General features: G+C 41.6%; 1 protein-coding gene across 3 annotated transcripts; it reads right to left on the bottom strand.

Moving 5' to 3' along the window:
• Positions 1-603: 603 nt before the first annotated feature.
• Positions 604-22231, bottom strand: RGS10 (regulator of G protein signaling 10). 3 transcript variants are annotated; one of them, XM_083505035.1, is made up of 5 exons: positions 22011-22231; positions 11884-12002; positions 10747-10833; positions 10152-10295; positions 604-2757 (listed from the first exon to the last, which is right to left on the bottom strand). In XM_083505035.1, the coding sequence occupies exons 1-5, from the start codon at positions 22057-22059 to the stop codon at positions 2611-2613; spliced, it is 546 nt and encodes a 181-aa protein (XP_083361161.1). In that variant the 5' UTR covers positions 22060-22231; the 3' UTR covers positions 604-2610. The 3 variants fall into 3 exon arrangements, with proteins under 3 accessions (XP_083361161.1, XP_083361162.1, XP_083361163.1); XM_083505036.1 differs by lacking the exon at positions 22011-22231 and adding an exon at positions 19664-19779; XM_083505037.1 differs by lacking the exon at positions 10747-10833 and having other exon boundaries at positions 22011-22168.
• Between the last annotated feature and the right edge of the window lie 644 nt (positions 22232-22875).

The raw sequence follows: 22875 nt of genomic DNA, 5'->3' as shown, positions 1-22875 counted from the left end.
CCGTTCCGTTGGCATCACCAACATTTGCACATAGGAAACAGGCAAATCCAAACAAGGTTATTTTCAAGACTGACAAACTCAATAAAACCTCTCAATTATCATTTGTGTAGTGTATTGAAGCAGAGTACTGTACTAGAAGATGGAATTTGTTCATAATGTGCTTTATATATCAGCAGCTGTTCTTTTAACGTGCACACATACATTCAAGCAGAATTTGATGAGCTTAAAATCGTTCCCTTATTTTAAAGCAGGATAAATGCTGCAAGACTGATCTAGGAAGAGAACAGGGAATGTGATGTCAGAAGTTCCAGTCAAATATCTCTGTGCATAGCTAGCCAGGCAATGCTTCTGCAAACCAGTGGAACCAATGGATTAGGTGCACACAGCAGCATGGGGAATACACTTCCAGAGCATAGCAGCATCTCTTTTCATGTACATCTGTTTGCATGGTGAGTTGCCAATCATTCTTAAATTCATGGGTGAAACTACTCACAGGTGAATTATGCTGAATCCTTCGCTAGATACTCCGCTTCTGGGGATGTGAGGAGGGAAGTTATGGACACACAAATAATAGGTTTGTAGGAAATAATTGAGTAAGGCATATTACACGGCATTTATTTATTTATTGCATTTATATACTACTTTTCTGCCAAGGCACCCAAGGCAGTTTACAATATAAAAAGTAATAAACCAAATAAATGTTATAATATATATAAAAAATCAGACTCCTCTTGGGCTGACTGATGGTCTCTTCACAGGAGTGAACGCTGAGTGGTCCCTTGCCTCCATTTCCTCACTCCTGCCTTCCCACACGACACACAGGGCTTTCTTAAGCAGCCAAAAGGATGACAGCTGGTCCCTCCAAAGTTTATGGTACTATTTTTCTAACTGCAGACAAGCTGGTCGCAGGAGTTGCAAATTTTGAGGGAGGGGGGGAATCACATGTAGAGTGAAATCCAATATGAGCAAAGTCTGCTGCAAGGTCCACATATCACATTAAGCTGCTGTTTAAAACTGAGCTATGGTTTAATGTGAATGAGCATCATGCTTGAGCATATAACTCAAATGTTTCCATGATGCTCCTTTCCCCCAAAAAGTCAGTCATGTCACTTGAACCCAGGTTTGTGGATAGTTTCTATCCAAACAAACCATGAGCAGGAGCCAATGTCTGTCCTTGGCTTACAGCTTGTGCTTTGCTTGTGGGAAACAAACCACGAGCCCTGGTTTAGATGGCACAGCAGGACAGGAGTACCTTGTGAGCAGCGTTCACCAACATTAACATTAATTCATGGCGTGGATCATTCACATTAAACCATGGCGTGCTTTAAACTATGATGTGATGTGCAGACTGGTTCCACAACTTGGAGAGGGGTTGTTCTGATTGCTAAGGGAGTGCGCTGCTGCAGAATATACAAACAAGTTTAGGACAAAAGCAGGTGAAAATAAAACCTGGTTACAATGTCTGTACAAAAGAAAAGAAACAAATTTTGGCAGCCGAGACAGAATTCCTTGGAATAAGTACACAAGGCTTAAAAGCTAGTTCATACTTGCTGTTGAGCTGGAAATAGACACTCACTGGGTGAGGCACTAGCTTTGCATTTCATCTTTCTGGGTAGACTAATGCAGAAGGATGCTACTGGCCGGTCTCCAAGTCTAAGTGTACTTTGAATGCAGACAAAAGGTAATTTGTGGTCTAGGTTTGTTACAGCAGTAAGCTAGCTGTTGTTTGACAAAATTAGTAACACTCTTCTTGAAATTCAGTTAGGGAGTCTCAGTTTCAGAACAAAGAAGGGGGAGAAAAAGTAAAAACCCTGAACAATACGGGTTCACAGGAGAAATAGGCAATCTTTCCCTAGCACAAATAGATTTAAAACCAAGCCACAAACCCTACAAAAGCCATTCTGAAAGCAGCTTTTAGAGTGAATAGCATGTGTTGTATTACAAAGATAGAGAAAATGATTGTTTTTCAATTATTTTGATTACCGGTAGTTCCTGGAAAAAAAGGTAGGAACAGTTTTAAACTAATGCCTCAGATGAATAGTCTCCTGCCTTTGTGCTTCCCTTAATACAGGCTTCTTGTCAGTATCAGAAAAATATTTCAATTCATTTTCTTTTACTTCAGTTTAAGCAAAAATTAGGCAGAATTTGAACCCGCTCAAATAACAGTTAAAGCTTAAAAAGTGGAAAGTCTATTTACACAAGGCTCTAAGAGTGTTTTAAAAAACAGGTATACTGCCTCTCCCTCACACTACCTGTGTTTTTAAACTTATCACAATTTTATGCTACATCCCCACTTAAAAAATAATAATGATTCACAAGGAACGGTATCAAAACCAGAAGGTAAAAATAACCGAGTTTTCTGTTCACAGATTACTCTTGAGTCCTTCAGTCCTTTTAGGGGTTTAGTATAACTGCCTTGGCCAAGGGTTTTGGTGGTAGCCATTATGCAAAAACAGTTATGTCATTCAAGCAACAAAGGTTAAGCATCGCCTAACAGGGTTCTATGTTTTCCAAGCTTGAAATGCAGTTGTGTTAACCTCACAGACTAATCCTGAGAACTCATTTGGTTATTGTAGTCTCAGTGGGATCTACTGTTTGTTGTTGTTTCAATCATGTGTTGTAAATTCTAGAAGCTCTTTTCGCTACAGTTTGAGCATCTGGTAAATTCTCTTCCTGTTCTTCGGTCTGCTTCAGCTTAAGAAACACTTCTGATTTCAAGAAGCGGCTGTAGCTGTCGTACTTCATGAGGCTGAAAATCTGAAGGGGGGGCAGGGAAAACAATCTAGATGAAACAAAGCCTTAAAACACATAAACTAAGAAAGTCGTACAACAGAGATCTTCAATGAGCCCCCAAACTGTTAGACCATAATTCAACATATTAAATGAAAAGAACAAATCTGTGTCAGCTGTACTATAAACTAAGGAGAATATGTTGTTACTATTACCTCACAATAGCCATCCCAAATAAAATATGATCAGCTTTAGAATTTGTTGGGTAACTACATATCTTAAAAGTATGCAATAGGCAACCCCGTTTAGGGAAGTTTTTAAGGATTGGTACTTTTATTATGATTTTAGATATGTTGTAAGCCACCCAGAGTTGCTGGGGAAAGCCAGCCAGATAGGCAGGGTATAATAATAATAATAATAATAATAATAATAATAATAATAATAATAAATAATTGCAATATCACACTTAAAAAAAATACATCTTGAGTACTATGTATGGCACAATATAGTGCTATTCCTTTTTATAACAATCCAATTTAGCCATTGTCAGATAAATGACCGGAAACCACTCTGTTACGTTATGATTTGTCTTATGTAGAAAATATCCCACTGCTGAACTTAGCCAGAACAGCATATCCCCAAATGCAACCAAGTAACTACTGCAGAATCAAAAAATAAAAATGAAAGCTTGGTTTTACTAGTTTTTTTTAAGTACAAGACTTCCTAAACACTGTTATTAAGTAAAGCCACTAATTCAAAGTGCTGATTTTGACCTACAAAGCCTTAAACGTCTCAGGACCACAATACCTCAAGTACCGCCTCTTCCTATATGAACCTACCTGGACCCTGAGATCATCTTCTGAGGCCCTTCTTCATGTGCCTCCTCATCAAGAGGTCTGGAGGGTGGCAACACAAGAATGGGCCTTCTCTGCAGTGGCTCCCCATCTGTGGAATGCTCTCCCCAGGGAAGTTCGCCTGGAGCCTTCATTGTACACCTTTTGGTGCCAGGCAAAAACGTTCCTTTTTAACCTGGCCTTTGGTTGATCTGATTGACATCCTATGCCCTTTTAAAATGTGGCTATTTGGGGGGGGGGGTTATTGGGTTGTTGTTTTTATTTAGATTACATATATTGTGGTTTTATATTCTGATTTTGTTCTGTGACCTGTCCTGAGACCTCCAGGTATAGGGCGGTATATAAATTTAATAAATTAATAAATAAATAAATTTTCGTTTGACTCAGTATACAGGTGTTATTTTATCCTAGATCACTCATTCAAAGTTCCATCTTGGCACAGCCTTCCTGACACCTTGTAGTGCAGTAAGCCAACTGGCTACTGCCAGACTTTGGAACTCCCTCCCTAGAGAAGCTAGACTGGCCCCCTCCTTGCTGTCCTTCCAATGGGTTTTTGGGAATGAGCTGCTTTTAATTAAAGGGCTGGTGCTCTACTGTTTATATTGTAATTATTTTATTGTCTAGTGAGGGGAAAAGGCAGGGTATAAATAAATATATATAACAGGGGCCAGCAAACTTTTTCAGCAGGGGGCCAGTCCACTGTCCCTCAGACCTTGTGGGGGGGATACTATATTTGGGGGGGGGGGTGAACGAATTCCTATGCCCCACAAATAACCCAGAGATGCATTTTAAATAAAAGGACACATTCTACTCATGTAAAAACACGCTGATTCCCAGACCGTCCGCGGGCCGGATTTAGAAGACGATTGGGCCGGATCCGGACCCTGGGTCTTAGTTTGCCTACCCATGATATATAATAACAACAACAGCAAACAACAACTTATGAGCAACCAACAAAATTGCTGCAACCCACAGGTAAGTCTAACTTTGCCTGTTTACAGACAGGTTGCTCCTAGTACTACCCAATCATTGTTACAAGTGAAATGGCCACTGACTTGCAATTAACATGTCACACCATCAGGAGTACCGTGTGTGTTTTCTATGTGCACATCCAGCTATATTTTGCCAAAACCTGCTGCTGTAAAAGGGAGCCACTGAAGCCCAGCACATATGCCCTACCTATCATGCTTGCCATTTTTGAGCTCCATAAACTTATTTAAAATCAGCCATTTATTTATCACTATCTTTTATTTTCTAATAAAAGACAGACATAACACTAATAACACCTTGTTGTATTTTCTTGTTAAGATGCTGCAAAACTATGCTACAAATGGTCTAACAGCATCATATTGCCAGCTCAGAGTGACAAACAAAATAGCAAAACAGTAGAATTAAAATCATCATTTTCATCAATTCATCAAGGTTGCCAGGAACAGTATATTTCAGGAATGCTTTTAATTTTAAACTAATGAAAAAGACAGACGCTTCTCTTCAGGAAGGGCCATACCACCACCTCTTTCAGGGTGCTGGGCATAAGTCCCTCATGTAGTGAGCTGTTAGCCAATATGGTTGTTGCAAGTGTCCTGCTCATGTCCCGAGGCTGCAATAACTGAAACTGATCCCACAGGCTGTAACTGCATGGTACTCCAGGGACCTCTTATGGCCTCAGGTTCAGCATGGGTCTGAATGATTTTGCCCCCAAAGTGCTTCATCAATCACTCACAGCAGCCTGCCGAATGGTCCACAGTTAATGATACCACCCAGGTCTGATGTAGTCAATGTACCACTGCATACAAAAATCTTTTTACTGAGAGAAATTTGCACTAAATGCTAAAGACTTTTCACGAGAATTCTCTTTTAAAAGGGGGGGGGAGGAATGCAAATTGCTTCAGAAAAGTGGAGAACTGAATTTAAGATTGGAAAAGGAGGATCTGAGAGAAATGAAATAGTAATGGAAGTTGAATAGAAGCCTATATAATCCTCTAGCTGCAGAATAATCAGAGTAGTTGTGATGGATTTCATTGCAAAGTGCTTAGAGTCACTAAACTATTAAGGAATGTTTTGCATTCTCAACCCAAATTGGGAACAAAATCTCATATGCAGAAGTTTCAAAAAGTCTGTTTCTAAAACATCATATATATGGCTAGTGGACTGCAGGCTTTCTCTTCTCTTTTTTAGCCCACAGCTGCAGGAACTCAGCACAACTCAGCCATATTGCAACAACTTTTAAATTAAAATGTATCTTTTGTGTTTCAGCTACAACATCATGATTACCAGATAAGGAGCTTGGTGCTGCTGCTTATTTTCAAACCATTAAGATGCCTCGAAGCTGTAATTTAGTTTAAGCAAAAGGAAGCATTTCTAATCTGCAACGTTCATTGACTTCCAAATAAAGGTATCATATTGAGGAACCAGAGTATTATATTATTGTTCAACAGTGTATCACTTTTTGCATACCACATTTAGTGATTGCCAAAAGAAGATATCATACTGAGGAACTAGAGGATATTGTTGTTCATCATTGTTGCACTTTTTGTATACCAAGTTCTTAAGATACATTGAGCAAAACACCAGGCAAAACATGGTTGAATGTTGGTATTAGGGAAGGAAAGAGAGTTCTGCAGATCATATGATAGAGATTATATGATAGGGTTTGTGCAACAACAGATTCAGCTATGAAACCACATTTTTCAATGGTCATGTAATGTAACAAACTTCTGTACAAAGAAAACTATCACATCAAGACATGGATATAATGTTCAGGCCTCAAACCCCTCTCAACTAAGTAACTAGTTGGTCTACTACTATGAACTGCATATCTGTGATTTTGGGTTGTTGTGATAAAGACACAACTTATGCCATTTTTCAATTAAAAAGTATACAGTCTTCCCTAGAGACATTACCTCAGCCATTCCAATGATGAAAGGAGAAGTTTAGGCAGCAGGGGGGGTTCCTTCCAGGGGTGCTATATGTATAGCAGAAATGGCATGCACACTAGTACTCAAAACACACACAACTGACAGCATTGGTAAAACTTTCAGCTTGTCAGTTTCATCAGGGAGCAGAGTTAATGGTGAAGGAAATGATTTCAGAGCATGCTAGAAATATACCTGTGGGATTGCATCACAGTCTAGTTACAGGTCAGAGAAGGGAAGCATCTGAAATATGAGAGCAGTGGTGGGGATTTCTCCAGTACTAGTGGGAGGGGCGTGTGGTCACATTTAAAGCGGGGGGGGGGTGTAACTTGTAAACAATGGATTCCTTGGTTTTTTTAAAAAAAATGCACGCAATTTTGGCGTTGGACTCTGTAACACAGCTTGGAAAAGGAATGATAATGTAACTGCAGCTTCTAATTGCCTTATTGACCTGAACAAATAATGTAATAAGGTAGCACTAAGAAATATGTTTGTTGATTATTTTTTAATGCTTTGAGCTCTGTGCTCTCTGATACTGTTAAAAATTGCTTTACTAAATTATATGTGATTGGGCATTGGTTTGTACCCACACATCACGAAAGATACTTTATTGCATGGGATTACTGTTATATACTAAGGTTGGATCCTAGAACAATAGGCAAGTAGGATCCTAGAATGCAACAACTGATTGGCTTTGAGGAAAAGACCGATCAGGCTCCAGGAGGAAGTTAATCAGCCTATTAGGCTGGTAGGATCGTAGAATGCAACACCTGATTAGCCTGCAGGAAAAGACCAATCAGGCTCCAGGAGGGAAGCAGAATCAGCCAATCAGACGGGACTCATTGTGTAAATAATGTATGTAAAAGCCTGAGGTTTGGGGAGGGGGGATTCAATCACTGTTTTACAAGCTGCAATAAAGAGCATGAAATCACTACAGGACTCCAAGTATATTTCAATTACCTTTTTTAAAAAATGAAAGAAAGGAGACTTAAAAGGCAACTAGAATTCAAGCTGCCACAAACTAAGATGTAATTCAAACCTTCTACCACCAACAGGGGGGCTCTGTGGAGCCACCAAGGCATCCAGCCCTCCCACTCACCATGGCAGCAAAAGGTGTGGCAGAAGGGGTGATGGGGCCCAATCCATATGTAATAGAATCAGGCCGTAACACATATTGAGAATTGTTAATCAATGGCTCTTCTGGCAGCCGTTAACACAACCTTTGCATTTCTAATAACCATCTAAATGAGCTTACAAAGAACTGCTACATTTTAAAATTTGGTGTTCTAAATTTAAAATGCTATCCTGCATTAGGACCCTCATTAAGGAAATATATATATTATATATATTTTACACACACACACACACACACACACACACACACACACACACATATATATATATACACACACACATGCAGCCTCTCACAGTTCAGGCTAAGAGTTTGAAATGTTACAATTGGAAGTATTTGCTCAAATACGATTTGCTGGGGAATCAAGTTTAACATGCATGCCCTCCCCCATCTTTCTTTTTAGTGCAGAATCTCTCCTAGCTCAAATTAGCAAATATAATTGTTCCCAATCACCCTTCAAATGATATATTTTTTTCAGAGTGATGTGTCAGCTTCCTGTATCTTTGTGCCTTTAGAATTTGGACAATTGTACAAACAAACCTTAAAGCCTGCCTGAGCTCCATCTTATCAGTTCATTCACTTGAGTCAGAGAGAAGGGAAGTGACATAACTGGACCATGGAGAGGCAATCATCAAGCTGTCCTTGGTGAGTTGTGTTGTGAATTGCTGGGAATTTAGTTTTCTAAACAGAGCTAATCAGGGCTAAAAATTTACTGCACTTGTCCAAGGCTCATGAGGTAGGCTGGATATCTTTACTGTTTTAACGTGATGAAATAAGATTTGGGGGGGGGGGGACACACTAAGTAAGCTTGAACAATCATATCTTTGCTTAATAAAATAAAGATATGGACGTGTATTTTGGCTGCATATATAACCCCTTCGTTCCTTCCCTTTGGAAACAAATTAGGAAGGCTGTATACTCCCTATAGCTTCCAAACAGGTAAACTGTGGATAACAGCTTCGGAACAACTCAGGATATTATACCAACTTCAAACCATGGTTTAATATGCTATTTTGATGCTGTTAAGCCTAGACTTCCTGTGTTGTTCTGCAGCTTGCTTGAAGGAAGCAGTGAACGGCTGCAGCTCAGCCATAAGGCTCATTTGTATCTGGGCTTAGTAAGCTGAGATATGATTACCCGAATGCAGCCAATAAAAGCTGGTCCTTTGGTCCTAATAAATGGTTCATGAGAAATATGTTCATAACTCTCATAATTCATTATGTCAGATACCGGACACTATTCATAACCAGTATAAAGCAATATAAAGCACTGACTCTAAGCACCCTGCAGTATTTCTCTGTTGCTTTAAATGTAACGAGTGCCATTTGCCAGACCCTGCAAATGAAACAGATTTATGTAGATAAACAATATGAATGTTGCTAGGAATATAAGCCTATTTATTGCAATGCTAGGCATATTTACTTGGACGTTTATTTACCTCTGAGTAAATATGCTTAGGTTGGTGTTCTGAGCCTTGCTTTCCTCCCCAAGATTAATCTGTTCACAGAAACTGGTATGACTGTGAAACTGCAGTACAGCACAAAATATTTTTTCCTAGCACAAAATATACAAATTCAAGCTTTTTAAAAATAAAAAATAAAAAATTACACACAGATAAAGTCTCTGGTCCTCATGACTGAGAAAAAACAACCTAAAGAATCCTTTACCACTTAATGCATATGGGTAGAGAACATCTGATATCAGTGCTTTGGAATGAAGCTTCCCCCATAAGCATTAGTGAGATCTAGCACTTCCAACAAAACTAGGTAACTTTTATTATTCATTTATTTATTATTAAACTTATTAGTTTCTTTTTTTACCAAAGTAACTCAAATGTATAACAATGTATAAACAAGCAAGCACATACACTGAAGCCAGCATAAAACAAAACAGAGGAAAACTTAAAAGCAAATAATATTTTTCAAAGGCAGGATTAAAACCTCACACTCACTAAAGGAGGCCACAGGTAATAAAAAGCCAAAGGCCTGGCAGAAAAGAAATGTTTTTCCCTGGTACCTAAAGATATGTACTGATGTTGCCAGGTGAACCTCAGTGAGGAGCCACCACTGAAATGGACCATTCTCATGTTGCCACTCTCTGGACCTCCTGTTGAGTTGCCACATGGAGAAGGGCCTCAAATGATGATTGCAGGGTCCGAGTTAGTTCATATAGGAAGAGGTGGCCTCCCCTGGGGTCCTGAGCCATTGCCAGTGTTCCAAATGCACTTTTTGACATATATCAGCTTCTGAGCCACAAAAATAATTCCAGAATCCCAAAGCCTCTGTCTTCCCACAGAAACTTTCAATAAAGTGCCTTAAAAAATGCCTAGCAAATTGTGTGGGGAAGATTAATCCCTGTGGAGCTGCACCTACACCAGTGTTTCCCAAACTTGGGTCTCCAGCTGCTTTTTGGACTACAACTCCCATTATCCCTAGCTAGCAGGACCTTGTGTCTGTTTTAGCTCAGTGTTCTTGTTGGTAGCTAGACAGCCACCTAATCAGGGAAGTTTCTGAACCTTACCTGGTCTTGAAGTCTCTGAAACATTAGAGGGTGAGGTTTTTCCAATATTGACTCATCCAAACGGGATTGCCCTTCAACATTAACTTGAAAAGAAGCTTTACTTGACAGGAAAGTCATGTAAATTTCATTTGCCTTCGCTTGCATCTGTAAACAGAAGGACACATATACTAAGCAAGCGTTTTATTTTTCAATATTGTACATCTGTGGGTTTGCTAAAGCAGGAGGAAGGGGAATAATGAATGTTACGCCAAGAAACCACAGTAACAAATGCATTTCAATATGCAGCAGAAGGAAATCCTACAGACTTTTTAGACATATATTAAGTAAAAAGAATTGAATATACTTCTTTGATCTTAAAAAGAATCAGAGAACGATAAGCTTTGTCATCCATAAAACTCTGGCCTCATCTGCAGTCATGTTTTTACCTCACCCCCAATGAGGTTATGTTGTTGTAAACACAAGAGAAGTAGGTCGCATTATTTTCTATGTCTATTCACATGATTTTGAAGCATACCTGATAGCTTTGTAGGAAATGCATGCTATGCCTCAAGACTACAATGGAATCTTTCAGTCAAATTGGTTTCGAAGACAATACCTGTTTCTCATCTTTTATCTTCTTAAACTCTTCACATGCTAGCCAGAACAAAACATTTTCTTCACTAAATTCTTTCTTTAAAAACTCCTGAAGAAAAAAGTGAGCTGTTAGATAATAAAAAACCAGGTCATCATAACCTTGCTAGCCTCTCTTACTACAGGGTGAGTCCTTTAAAAGAGGTCCTGTGGATACAGAGTACACACGTTCCACAGGGCCTCTTTTAAAAGACTCACCTTGTATTATCTTAACTGGAAGGTCCGATGGAAGGGGTGTGCAACCTCAGGCCCAGGAGCCAAATGCAGCCATCCAGGCTTCTCTATCTGGCCCTTATCACTCTCCCCAGGCCACCCCCCTCTCCCCATGCTGTATGCCTCAGTGGCCAGGCTCATGTTTTCGCCTGGCTGGAATGTGTCCTTGAACTATAATAACCCCTCTAGCTTGCATGGATGCAGAGATGGGCATGCAGAGATCTCTAATTTGAGCAGACTGGACTGCAGTCTACTGACCAAAGGTAAGAGTCACATCTGTTACCCCACTCTCAACTAGTGTGTGGCCCCTGAAAGCTTACCCGCAAAGGAACTCAGGCAGAAAAAAAGATTCTTGCCACAGCTTTAGAGAATGGAACTTGGCACTTCACACACCTCTTGTCAAACATGACAGAATCAGTCCAGAGAAAAGTTATCACCTTAACAATTTTTGCCAATGATCCTCAAGTCTTTTATTCTCACTAAATTTTACTCAAGCCAACCTCAGAATCAATTATGATCTGAGTTCTTCCAAATGAAGGAATACAACTTAATTCTACATTGCGTCTACACCATATTGTTGGAAACAGTACTGAAGCATATGTAAAAAAAGTCCAGTCACGAATGACTCTGGGGTTGCAGCGCTCATCTCACTTTACTGGGCAAGGGAGCTCACATTTGTCCGGAGACAGTTTTTCCGGGTCATGTGGCCAGCATGACTAAGCCGCTTCTGGCAAAACCAGAGCAGTGCACAGAAATGCTGTTTACGTCGCGGAGATTTGAACCGCCAACTTTCCAATCGGCAATCACTAGGCTCAGTGGTTTAGACCACAGCGCCACCCACGTCCCCACCCCCCAAGCATATGTAGGTGCAAGTAATTAAGGTAGCAACCCTAAATCTCTTGACGCCTTCTGGATCCTCCAGTAAATTTTCTAGCGATGTCGCCCATCTTGTAGTGCCATTTAAACTTTGGTGGCTGCTGCTTGGTTTGCTGTCGCTGTCGTTTATTTCTGAAAAATTAGAAATAAAGTTGATTGAAATATATTTTTTTCCACATCTCTGCCCTCTCCTATAAGAACTGGGGGCCAGCTTTGAGACTGTTTAACCAAAGCTGTTTAACAAAAGTAACTGAAAGCTCATGCTGTGCATACATTTCAGTGCGGTGTCATTTAGCCCGGAATAGCCCACAGACCACCGTGTTCAGGAGCAAAGGCTTCCTGATGCTCCCAAACATCCTGGCTCAAGACCTGCAAGATGCTGTAGCATAAGAACACAGAAAGCCACCTTATACAAGATCAGATTATGCGTCCCTCTATCCCAGTATTGTCAACTCTGACAAGCAACAGCTCTGTTGGGCTTTGGGCAGGGATCTTTTCCATCATCTGCTACCTGATGCTTTTCAGTGGAGATGCCAGGGACAGAACCTTATTTGTGCATAATATGTGCTCTGCTGCTTAGTTATAGTAGCCCTTCCCCAAAATGAAGGTGAGAAAATGGCCCTGGACAGGCATAGACAATCTGGGGGGGGGAGGGGAGCACCTTTTCCGTTCTGCAGTTTTGAAGTTGCCATGTAAGCCAGTAATTTACAAGCAAGTTTAAAACAAAAAACAAGCACTGCTATCTTAATAAGTTCATTCATTTCATAACTGTACCACCAACTGTCTCCAAGCTCTGCTGCAAAACAGTGGAACTGTCAATGCTGCTATCTGCTTTACATCACACACACCGAACCTATGAGACAACGCTTGGTAAAATGCCAAGACCGTTTCCAAAATTAAGACCTTGAGACCCATGTAAAAGTGTGTGCTGGGGTGCGGGGAGGAAAGTGGCTTTGTTTTTTAGGGAAGGGGAAGGGAGGTGCAGAGTGCAGCTATAAGTTGCTTTAGTGGAAAGTTGGATGGAATTACATTAAACTTTTTTTCATGCCGTTCCACAAATGAACATTTGGTTCCCTCCCTTTAGATGTGTTGGGGGGGGAGGGTTTTGAGGTGTAATGGGATTTTCAGGTAGGTGTGATTGACAGTGATTGCTGCACTTTATTGCTGTTGCCTACATCTGTACTGCTGTAGTCTGTAGGGATTCCGTCTCTCTCTCTAGGCATCCCATCAAGTTGAGTGGATGTCTTGAGTGTACTTGCCAATAGGGAAGAGGCAGCCTACTGCTAAAGTGCCTTTCCACTCTCTAAAACTAGAATCTCTTTGTTGCTGGTTCAATGATAAAAGTTCTGCATAGGTACACAACTCAAATCAAGATCAAACCAGACATGACACAGGAAATCTGCCTGCCCGCTGAACTAGACAGTAGTGTGCTTGATGGACAAAACAGTGCTGTTTGTTTTAAGGCAGCCTCCTGTGATTCTAAGGCCTCGTATTCACTCTCAGGTCAGGCATCTCAAGTAGCAAGGCTGGGTGGGGAAATTCTGCCTGAGACCCTTGAAACAGGGCGACAGTGGTCAGGCTTATAGTCTGATCATATAATGCAACTTCATTTGTTATTCCGTTTATGGAAAAAGGCATAGTGCTCTACAGGGTGCCAGCTACTCAACCAACAAACTTTGGTATCAAAGAATTGTAGAGTTGTAGAGTTGGAAGGGACCAATCTAATCCAATCCCTTGCAGTGCAGGAATATTTTGCCCAGCATGGATCTCAGCATGACCCTGAGATCAAGAATCTTGTGCTCTATCAACTGAGCTATCCCAACTGAATTATTTGCCAGATTTTTCTTTTTACCTGCTTTGCTGTAACAGCAATCTGACATGGAAAAATAAAGCAGACTAAAGTTTTTCCTGTTGCTTTACTTCCATGCTAGAAAAGGCTTCCTAAGCCACATTTCTGCATGGCATACTGCTGCTAAAGGCGCAGGAGGCAGGATTCCGCCCCCCACCCCCCAAGGTGGCAATGCTATGAATTACCTTAGTTTTCGGAACACCAGAGAATGAAGAACAGCAATTGCTGGTTAGCACTGAAGACTTGGGATATACATAACCATGTGGAGACTTGACAGACAGATATAAACTACTCTGCACTGACTCCAGTACTGTCTGGAAGTTATCCACTTGTAAGGAGAGACTTGTCTGCATTCCCAAAATATAATAATTTATTTCTTAAAACTAGCTTCTGTTTTTGGCAGAATATTCATATGTGAGCAAACATTTCTACTGCCCTAGCACTGGATATGGCATAATTCGCATTAGAGAAGAATAAATTCATTCAACAAGAGCTCGCCTCCCTTTAGTCATACATTACATTTCCTAAAGCCATGAATTTGGGCAGAATCAAATGGTGAAGCTGCGGAAGGATAAAGTGGACGCAAATTTATTTATTTATTAGCTCACTACATATTTTTAAAATCCCTGGTTTGCACATTTTTATTTTATTTGATCATTTAATTTCTATACCGCCTAATATATTAAAAATATATCTAAGAGGTGTACAGAAAACTGAAGCAACAACAGACAACTTAAACAAAATGTACAAAAATATAACATTTTAAAAGGTTACATTACTACAAAGTTACATATATATATATATATATATATATATATATATATATATATGCAGGTTTTGGTGTCCTCGGGTGTCTTCCCGTGTAAAAGTTGGGGTGTCTAGGCGACGTTTCGACGAGGTCTCACTCGTCATCTTCAGGCTGGTGCTTTCGGCTTCTTGTTACTGGAACAGAGCGGGATCTCAGTGTTTGAGTTCCTATAAATACTGTAGAGGGGTGTGGTGTATTGCCTCAAAAGTTCTGGGCAGAGGGGAAGTTCCCAGGCTAGTGTTCTTTTCTTCTTTTGTTCCTTAATTACTTGAGGGATATCTTGAGTGATTTCTTGAGTGATATTCTGAGTACCACTTAGGTGGGTCATTAGGTGTGGATTAGTTGCTAAAGCCTTCGTGTCTTGACCTCTTGAATTTGTGAAGAGTTTTTCTGGGAAGATGGCTGTACTGCACTTAGTTGTGCTTTGGCTTGGCTTCGTGTATAGGGGCGAGCTGTGGTTTTGTGCCCTGTGCCAGCCAGATCTGTGTAGGGATTGCAGGGGGGTGCAGCATCCGGAGGTGCCACTATGGTTTGGTTACTGGATGGTGTCTGTAATTTATCTGTGGAGAGGGTCTGGGTTTGGGTCTGGTGTGGTTGATTGGTGGTGGCGTTCTGTGTGCCTCTGGATCTGGTGTCGGTTTTTGTGGGGAGGGCTAATTTCCAGATGTCTGGCAGGCGGGACGTGTCGTCACGCTTGTTCATGTTGTGAGGGTGTTTCTCTATCTCGATGGCTTCCATGATTATTCTCTTGTGGTGATGTTCCATGTTAAAGAGCAATTTGGAATCTGCAAAATTAATTTCGTGTCCTGTTTCTTTCATGTGTTGGAAAAGAGAGGAAGATTTTTCTTCTTTTTTGACGGCATTCTTGTGTTCTGCGATACGTGCATTTATTCGTCTGTTTGTTTGTCCAATGTACGTGGCTGGGCAGACTTTGCAGGGTATTTCATAGACCCCTTGGTTTTCCAACTGGATTTTATCTTTGGGGTTTCTGAGGATATTGGCTATTTTTTGGTTGGTGCAAAAGGCTGTTTTGATATTGTGTTTAACAAGAAGCCGAAAGCACCAGCCTGAAGATGACGAGTGAGACCTCGTCGAAACGTCGCCTAGACACCCCAACTTTTACACGGGAAGACACCCGAGGACACCAAAACCTGCATTCCTGTACCCGTGAAAATCTACGAAAACAAATATATATATATATATATATATATATATATTCATTTTCCCTCTGACACACTCTTCCTCTCAGCCTCCGGGTTCTCACCCAGGGTCCAAACAAACTCTCAGCTCACCCACAAAAGTCTCACAATGAGAAGAGTTTCTGGAACCAGTAGATATTGCCCTAGTCTCTCACTCCAGACCTGTTCTATATGGGCAGGACCAAGGTGTATGGTACTTCCTCAGGCTGCCCACAGCTGTGTCCCATTCAGCTGTACACTCCACACCAGTTCCAGGTGCAACAGGTTTGTTGAGTTTCCCAGGGGTCCGAAGGATGGGGAAAGGGCCCCCTCCACACCCACCTCTTTCTTCACCCTCTGTGCCCTCTCTTCCTTGAGCTGCCCTGTAGTTCATATTTTCCTGCATTTTTTCCTCTGTTCTTGACAAGTGAGCATCCCCTGCAGTAGTTGCTGCAGCTTGCTGAATCTCACATGCGCAACTAATACCCTATATTGCTTTCTCATATTTATTAAATTATTTGTTTGTTTCACGAGATTTATGATGATGCTCGGTTGTAATAAAACCTCAGCAAAAAGAATAAAACAGTAGAATTATCAGTAAAAAAAAAAGGTTTAAAGCAACTATTTAAAATATTTTCAAAAAAATTAAAATCAACAAGAAGCTAAAAACCAGATTAAAGCACATGTCAACATTCTACATGTCCTTATGGGCTTGCCTAAAAAAATGTTTTCAGCAGGTGCTGAGAAGAGTGGAGTGAAGTTGCCGGCCTGATGTCAGCAGGCAGGGAGTTCTGAAATTTGGGTGCTGCTACACTAAAGGTTTGATCTCTAACAAATGAAAACAAGTAATATGTGGCAGTGCCAATTCCTTTTACATCTTAATTTCAAAGAGCTCTTCCCACCTTACAGGTCACTCAGTGTACTTCATGGCTGAGTGGGGATTTGAATGTGGGTCCGTCTGTCCCCAGTCATAATCTGTCACAGTAGTCATTACACCAAGGTAACAATAGACAATAACCAGGATATTATGGTCAAAGCTTTTATGAACCTCTTTGAGTATGAGGAGATGGCAAAGAAATTATAATGAGTGTTTTTCAAGTCCTGTTGGTTGCTTAAGTCCTTGATTTTTTAAATTTTTATAGAAAGCTGCTGTAGACTATACATAGATGAGGCTCATTAATTATTCCTTTTATCATTAAATAGTCCAATGTGCTGAGGAAGCTATTCAGTTCAGGGAAGGTATTAACCTCTTTACTGAGCTTAGCAAAAAAAAAATCTGCAAATGCAGGATTTTTGTGCATGAACATTACGGGTTTTTCCCACCAAAGAAAAAAATGACATTGGCACATTGTGAGAAGGTGGTGAGGTGGCTGTACCCAGACATATTTTCCTTCTCCTTCCCTCCATTCTTCTCCCATGATCCCTAGCTAGCAGGACCAGTGGTCAAAGATGATGGGAGTTGTGGTCTGGGATGATGGGATCTTCAGTCCAACAATATCTGGGGATGCAAAGTGTTGGACTAGGATCCGGGAGATCAGGGTTCAAACCTTCACCCAGTCACGAAGCTCACTTGGTGACTTTGGGCCAGCCACCATCTCTCTGCCTAACCTCTCACAGGGTTGTTAGGAGGATAAAATGAGGCAGGGGACGACCCATATAATGGAACCTTGAGCTCCTTAAAGCAAAGGTGGGGTATAAAATTAATAATGCTAACAAACCACAAAGCACAGCTTCTTCCATCCCTGCAGTACAATGGTACCTCGGGTTACGAACTTCATTCGCTCTGGAGGTCTGTTCTTAACCTGAAACTGTTCTTAACCTGAGGTACCACTTTAGTTAATGGGGCCTCCTGCTGCTGCCGCCACGCCACTACCGCACAATTTCTGTTCTCATCCTGAAGCAAACTTCTTAACCCGAGGTACTATTTCTGGGTTAGCAGAGTCTGTAACATGAAGCATCTGTACCCTGAAGCATCTGTAACCCAAGGTACCACTGTATAGTGTCAGAAAGGTCATTAAGTTAGACAACTTTTTAGAAGTTCTCAGGGCCTAAACATAATGCTAAATTCAGATGAATACATCTACTCTGGGCAAAAACAAAACAGATTTCATAGGAGCAGACTACAGGAATATATGTAGTTGCTTTGAGATTGTGCTTCTCAAAGTTTCTCTCATTTTAGATGACGGATAGCGGATCAAAGTACTCCTTTAAGATTTGATTATTTCCTTTGTTTGGCTATTAAAGAGTTACTGAATGCCAAGAATAATGATATGTGGAAGTGCTTCATATTTTCATTTAGATTCAGCTTTTGATCTTCTGATGGGAGTGCTTACTTGCTTTGGTTGATGTATCTCAGGAAGCTGTTTATTCTTTTTTTGGAAGCTGATTAGTAGGAAAAATTGACCCAGCAGCAATGACTGTTGGAATGAAATCGTTTGCTGGGTCTGCCTTTGTTTGTTTTGTCCTTTACTAGAATGGCAGATACTGGGGTTTTTAACTGAGCTCTTATCCTACTAAATACTAATTGTAAAAAAAATTATTTTCTTCCTCGAAATCTACAACAAATTAGCAGATTATCTAACAAAAAGTTGCATTAGAACATTCATTGGTTACAGGATACTAACTGTAAAAAATATTTTCTTCTTCTAAAAATGCAAATTAGATAGCAAATTATCTAATACAATGTTTCACTAAAACTTTCACTGGTTACAGAAAACAAATTATCTAATACAATGTTTCAGTTGTTTTGCAAGAACCAACAACTCACAAATCTAATTGTTATGATGCTCCGAGTAGGAAAGGGAAAAAAGATTCACTACTTGGAACTTATGCAGTGCAAATCTACGCATATTTAATAAGAAGTTAGCCACATAGATATAAATGCTACTTACTCTCAGGTTAGTTTAACTAGATCGGGTCACTGTGTTTTAGATTTACCTTGTATTTGACTATATAAATATTATGGCAACAGACCACTGCCTGCATTGGGAAAGCTGTGCATGCATCTTATCTACCCTCCCAGCCCTCTCCTCCTTTTTCTAGTCAATTACATGACATATGGGGGACTGGATGGGGATATGGGATGTACATACAGACTTCCCATTCCCCATAATGACCCATTGTCCACTCACACATGCAACTGTGTAATCCTCTTTTGAGCCCTATAGAGAATCCTCTACACATGGGCTCCATGTCTGTGCAAAAAATAATTACACTCAAAGGGTTGAAAAAACATAGTTCATTATGTTAGTATGATTAGGATCCCATCCAGTAAACATATGACGGCTGAGAAACCTTAGCCTGTTTATGCCTTTCTTCTTGACTACAAAATGATAATCAAGAACATGAATGCACAATACACAAGTACAGTTTCTTATCTTAAATGTGAGAATACAAGCATCCAAGACTTAGGACGGGATTGTCAAAAGTATTTGTGCACCTGACACAAGTTAAAACAGCTGGTATTCATAACTGAGCTCACTTGTCTAACTATAACTCAAAAGGATTTTGTCTCTATTTAGCCAGTACAATTGCAGGTCAACCCATTAAGTTCAATGGTGCTTCCTTCCACGTAAGTGTGCAATAGTGTGGTTGCAATAGTCAGCACACATATCTAGATGTAAACCTTACTGATATCTGCTAGACTGTCTTCTTCAAAGTAGAAGCTGGTGTGAGTCATAGAACTTAACAAAGTGAATACAGAACTTCATAAAGTTCTATCGGCTATTTAAAGCTGATTCTTAAATTATCTTTTCTCATTACTTACATCTCTACCCTCCCACCCAAAGAAATAAGCTGAAAAGTAAGCAAATAGGCAGACAGTTAATGTAAATGACAATAAGCCGCTTTCTCTAAGATAATAATAATACCCTTTCCTTTGCAAACTTCAGCTTGGAATTAATAACCCATGGTGAAAATCATTCATAGCTGTACAACTAAAGAGGTAAATTCCTCTTACTTTCCATGTAGATAATAATCACTTGAGACGTTCCAATGCCTATTTTCTTCTAGGAGCTGTTGTTTCTAAAGGACATTTCGGCTACAGTAGCTTGTGCTTTGAATGTTTGGGTTTGCTCAAATTACAAGCCCAAACATCCTCTTTTGACTTTCCACTTTTAACTATGAGGAAGGAAACCTAAAAGACATTCTGCACATGTAGCATATTTGGGAGCCTTCTCAGGGTACATTTCATGTTTTTAAAACAAATTTTTTTTTAAAAAAAGCTAGGTTTAAAGCTAGGTTTTCTCACAAAGCAGAACTCAAATATTATAATACTACACATTTCAACCCCAACTTCTCAGAATGCTTTGGTTTGGTTTGCTCTTTGCAGCCCAAATAGTCATACAGACTATAGGGTTAAGATATATTAATCAGAATTTTTCAAATCAATGAAATTATAAGGGGGGCAATCTATTTAAAACTAATTGGACATCAAACTCAGACATCAAATTTCAAGATATTAGTAATCTGGAAAAAGATTCAGGGAATAGCAACACGTAGGAATGATTTGGAAGTATTTGGGACATATTGGGAACATATGAGAAAAAAACAGGAGAAAACAGCATTTAAGCTATGGAAAAAATTAGAGGGAAAATAAGCACTATCTGAAAAAGCTGCTGTAAGGAAGTTGGAATTCATGAATGGCTTTAAGATCCTGATCCAAAGACATTACTAGAAAGTGTCTTATTTCTGTATGAGTTTCAGATGAATGCATCTCGAATTGTAATACTGAGTTTAGGCTGAATATTTGGGAAAACTCTTTTCAAATTGTAAGAAAAACAAATCGGTGGACTTCATGCCTCATATGAGCAATAAATCAGTCAGCACTGTCAAAGGAAGAGTTTAAAAAGAACCGGACAAGCATCAATCAGCAATGTACAAACTAAGGCATTTCACGCTTATGGTCAGGGGGCTTAAACCAGATGACTTGGGGGAACTTCCACACCCCCTTCTACTTTTGCAAGTTATAGATTTCTGCTAATACTGTGTACAATCGGGGGTTTAAATCCAAGGCAGGTTCTTTGGGTCTGCACATCCTCAAAAACTTTAAAATGTGATTAGAAACAACGCAGAAAAGCATTCTTAAACAGGAAGTCGAAAACAGAACCACTCTGCTCTACAGTGTAAAAAAGAAGAAGAAGAAGAGGGGATCATTCAAATCTTTTTGGTAATTAGGATCTGCACTTTGTAATCCCAAACTAAAACTTTCACCATCAATACTTTTAAAGACAATGTTTACCATAGTCAGATTTAAGATGGCAGGAAATAAAGTATTGCATTTTAGGGAGCTGCTCAAAGGAGACAGGTTTAAACATTTTGCAACAAGCTGGATTTCTCTGCATTTTTTGGGTAAGGCAATGTTTTCCAGTATGTCCTAAACTTAATGAATAAGCTTGTGGGAGTTTATTTTTGAGAGAATGGAGCATTGCTCATTGTGACATCCATCCCTCCTTCCCTAAATACGTTCTTATTTCAAAGTTCTCTTTCTGCCTCCAGTGGAAGTCCAGGTCAGCTGACTCGAGCTGACTTGGGTCTCTTCTTGTTATTCACTGGTGAACGTATGAGACGCATTTTCCCTTGAAAGGGACCTGCAGACCAGTGGCATCGGGCGCCACCTTGTTCTCCTGGGTGCCGGGCTCCTTTCGAAGCTCCTCGGTGGCTACAAAAGTAACAGCAGCGGGAGCGAAGCCAGCCCGTCGTCTGACTCATAAGAGCCGGCGGGCGGGCGCATCTGCAAGCCAAAGCTTCTTCCACCTCCCATTTCCAGATGCCCCGCTCTTCAGACGGGTCCTGACAACCCCGCTCCTCGGCCAACAGGGGCGAGAAACGAAGGCTCTCCTCCTCCCTCGCTCCCTTCCCTCGCTTTCCCTCTTTTAACACGAATCCGCCTGCCTGGCGACCGCTAGCCAGACAGCCCAAACCCCAGCGGCGCGCCTTCCTCTTTCGGCTGCACGCTTCCTCGGGCTGCTGCTGCTACTGCTGCCCTCCTCCTCCTCCTCCTCCTCCTTCTCTCTTCTTCTTTTACTTTGCGGAAAGTTACCCTCCTCCGGCTGCCTTTCTCGAAGCCGAGAAGCAAAACGCACAGCGAGCGGCTTCCTCCCGTGAGGGGAAAGAGCCGCCAAAGTGGAGCAGCCCCCTCCAGAATGCGAGGCGACAGCGGCGGCAGCAGCAGCAGTCCCACCCCCTCCCTCGCAAGGCTCAGGGCGGGCACGCGGCGCTTCTGCCCCCTTGCGCTCCGCGGCCGCCCTGGGCTCGACCCCGCGGCGGGAAAGCAGCTGCGCGCCTGAGAGAGAAAGAGACCTTACCTGACGGGGGCCGCTTCCTGCTGAGCCTGCTCACCGCGCGGGTGAACATCTCTCGCCGGCCGTGGCAGCGCCGCGGCGAGGAGGAGCCCGAGGGGCGGGCGCCACGTCCAGGAGGAGGAGGAGGCGCTCGCGCTCTCCCTCTCTCGGCTAGCGCTCGCCCGGCCTCCCTGGGAGGCGCCTCGTGCAGCGCCTAGCGCGCGCCCTGCTTGACGGCGCGCGTCACGTCAGCTCTCGTCTCGACAGCGAATGGGGAGCGTGCGGGGGGGGGGGGCGTACAGCCGCGACGGCCAGCTGCGCCTCGCCTTCCTTTTGGCGGGAAGGAGGAGCTAGGCGCGCTCCTAGGCCCCGCTTCTCCGCAAAGATCCTCGTGCGCTAAGGCCCCTTCGATAGAGTCTGGAGAGATCCTGAAGGTCATCTCGTCCAGACCCCCCCCCCCTGCGACGCAGGGATCATTATGCGCGGGGATCTAACCAACGGGGCTATTGCGTCGCCTCCAGGCTGCGCCTGCTCATCACGTGGGCGGCCTGGAAACAGAGAGGGAAAGAGGCAGGGGCCACTCGCCTCAAGATCCCGGCCTTCCCTGCAGCTTCAGTTTTATCCAGGCAATGGAATCCCCCTTGGGAGTAGCTCTGGTGGAAAGCGATGGGACTTCCTTCCCATGTTGTGCAATTGTGAAGGGTTCATGGGGTGGCCATGAGCAAGACTGGCGCATCGATAACAGCTGCAGATTTGGGACTGGTGTGTTTTCTGCCCAAAGCATGCATCCTTCAACAGTCCCAAGAGCATATTTGACGTGTGCAGCCTCCTTCTCTCAGTGCACGTTTCTTCAGAAGGAGCATGGCCTTCAGAGAGGTTTATATTCTCA

This window comes from Podarcis liolepis (assembly GCF_965112155.1).
Source record: "Podarcis liolepis genome assembly, chromosome: 5".
Lineage (NCBI taxonomy): Eukaryota > Metazoa > Chordata > Lepidosauria > Squamata > Lacertidae > Podarcis > Podarcis liolepis.
The sequence above is the reverse complement of the archived record's forward strand: the minus strand, read 5'-3'. Positions and strand labels throughout refer to the sequence as shown.

Excerpts from the sequence above, each read along its gene's own strand:
- RGS10 (XM_083505035.1), bottom strand. The coding sequence starts at position 22,059 with ATGTTCACCCGCGCGGTGAGCAGGCTCAGCAGGAAGCGGCCCCCGTCA. Across the intron at positions 10,834-11,883 it reads AAGGCGTCAAGAGATTTAGG|GAGTTTTTAAAGAAAGAATT; the intron begins GTTGCTACCTTA and ends TTTTTTCTTCAG. Across the intron at positions 10,296-10,746 it reads AGATAAAAGATGAGAAACAG|ATGCAAGCGAAGGCAAATGA; the intron begins GTATTGTCTTCG and ends TTCTGTTTACAG.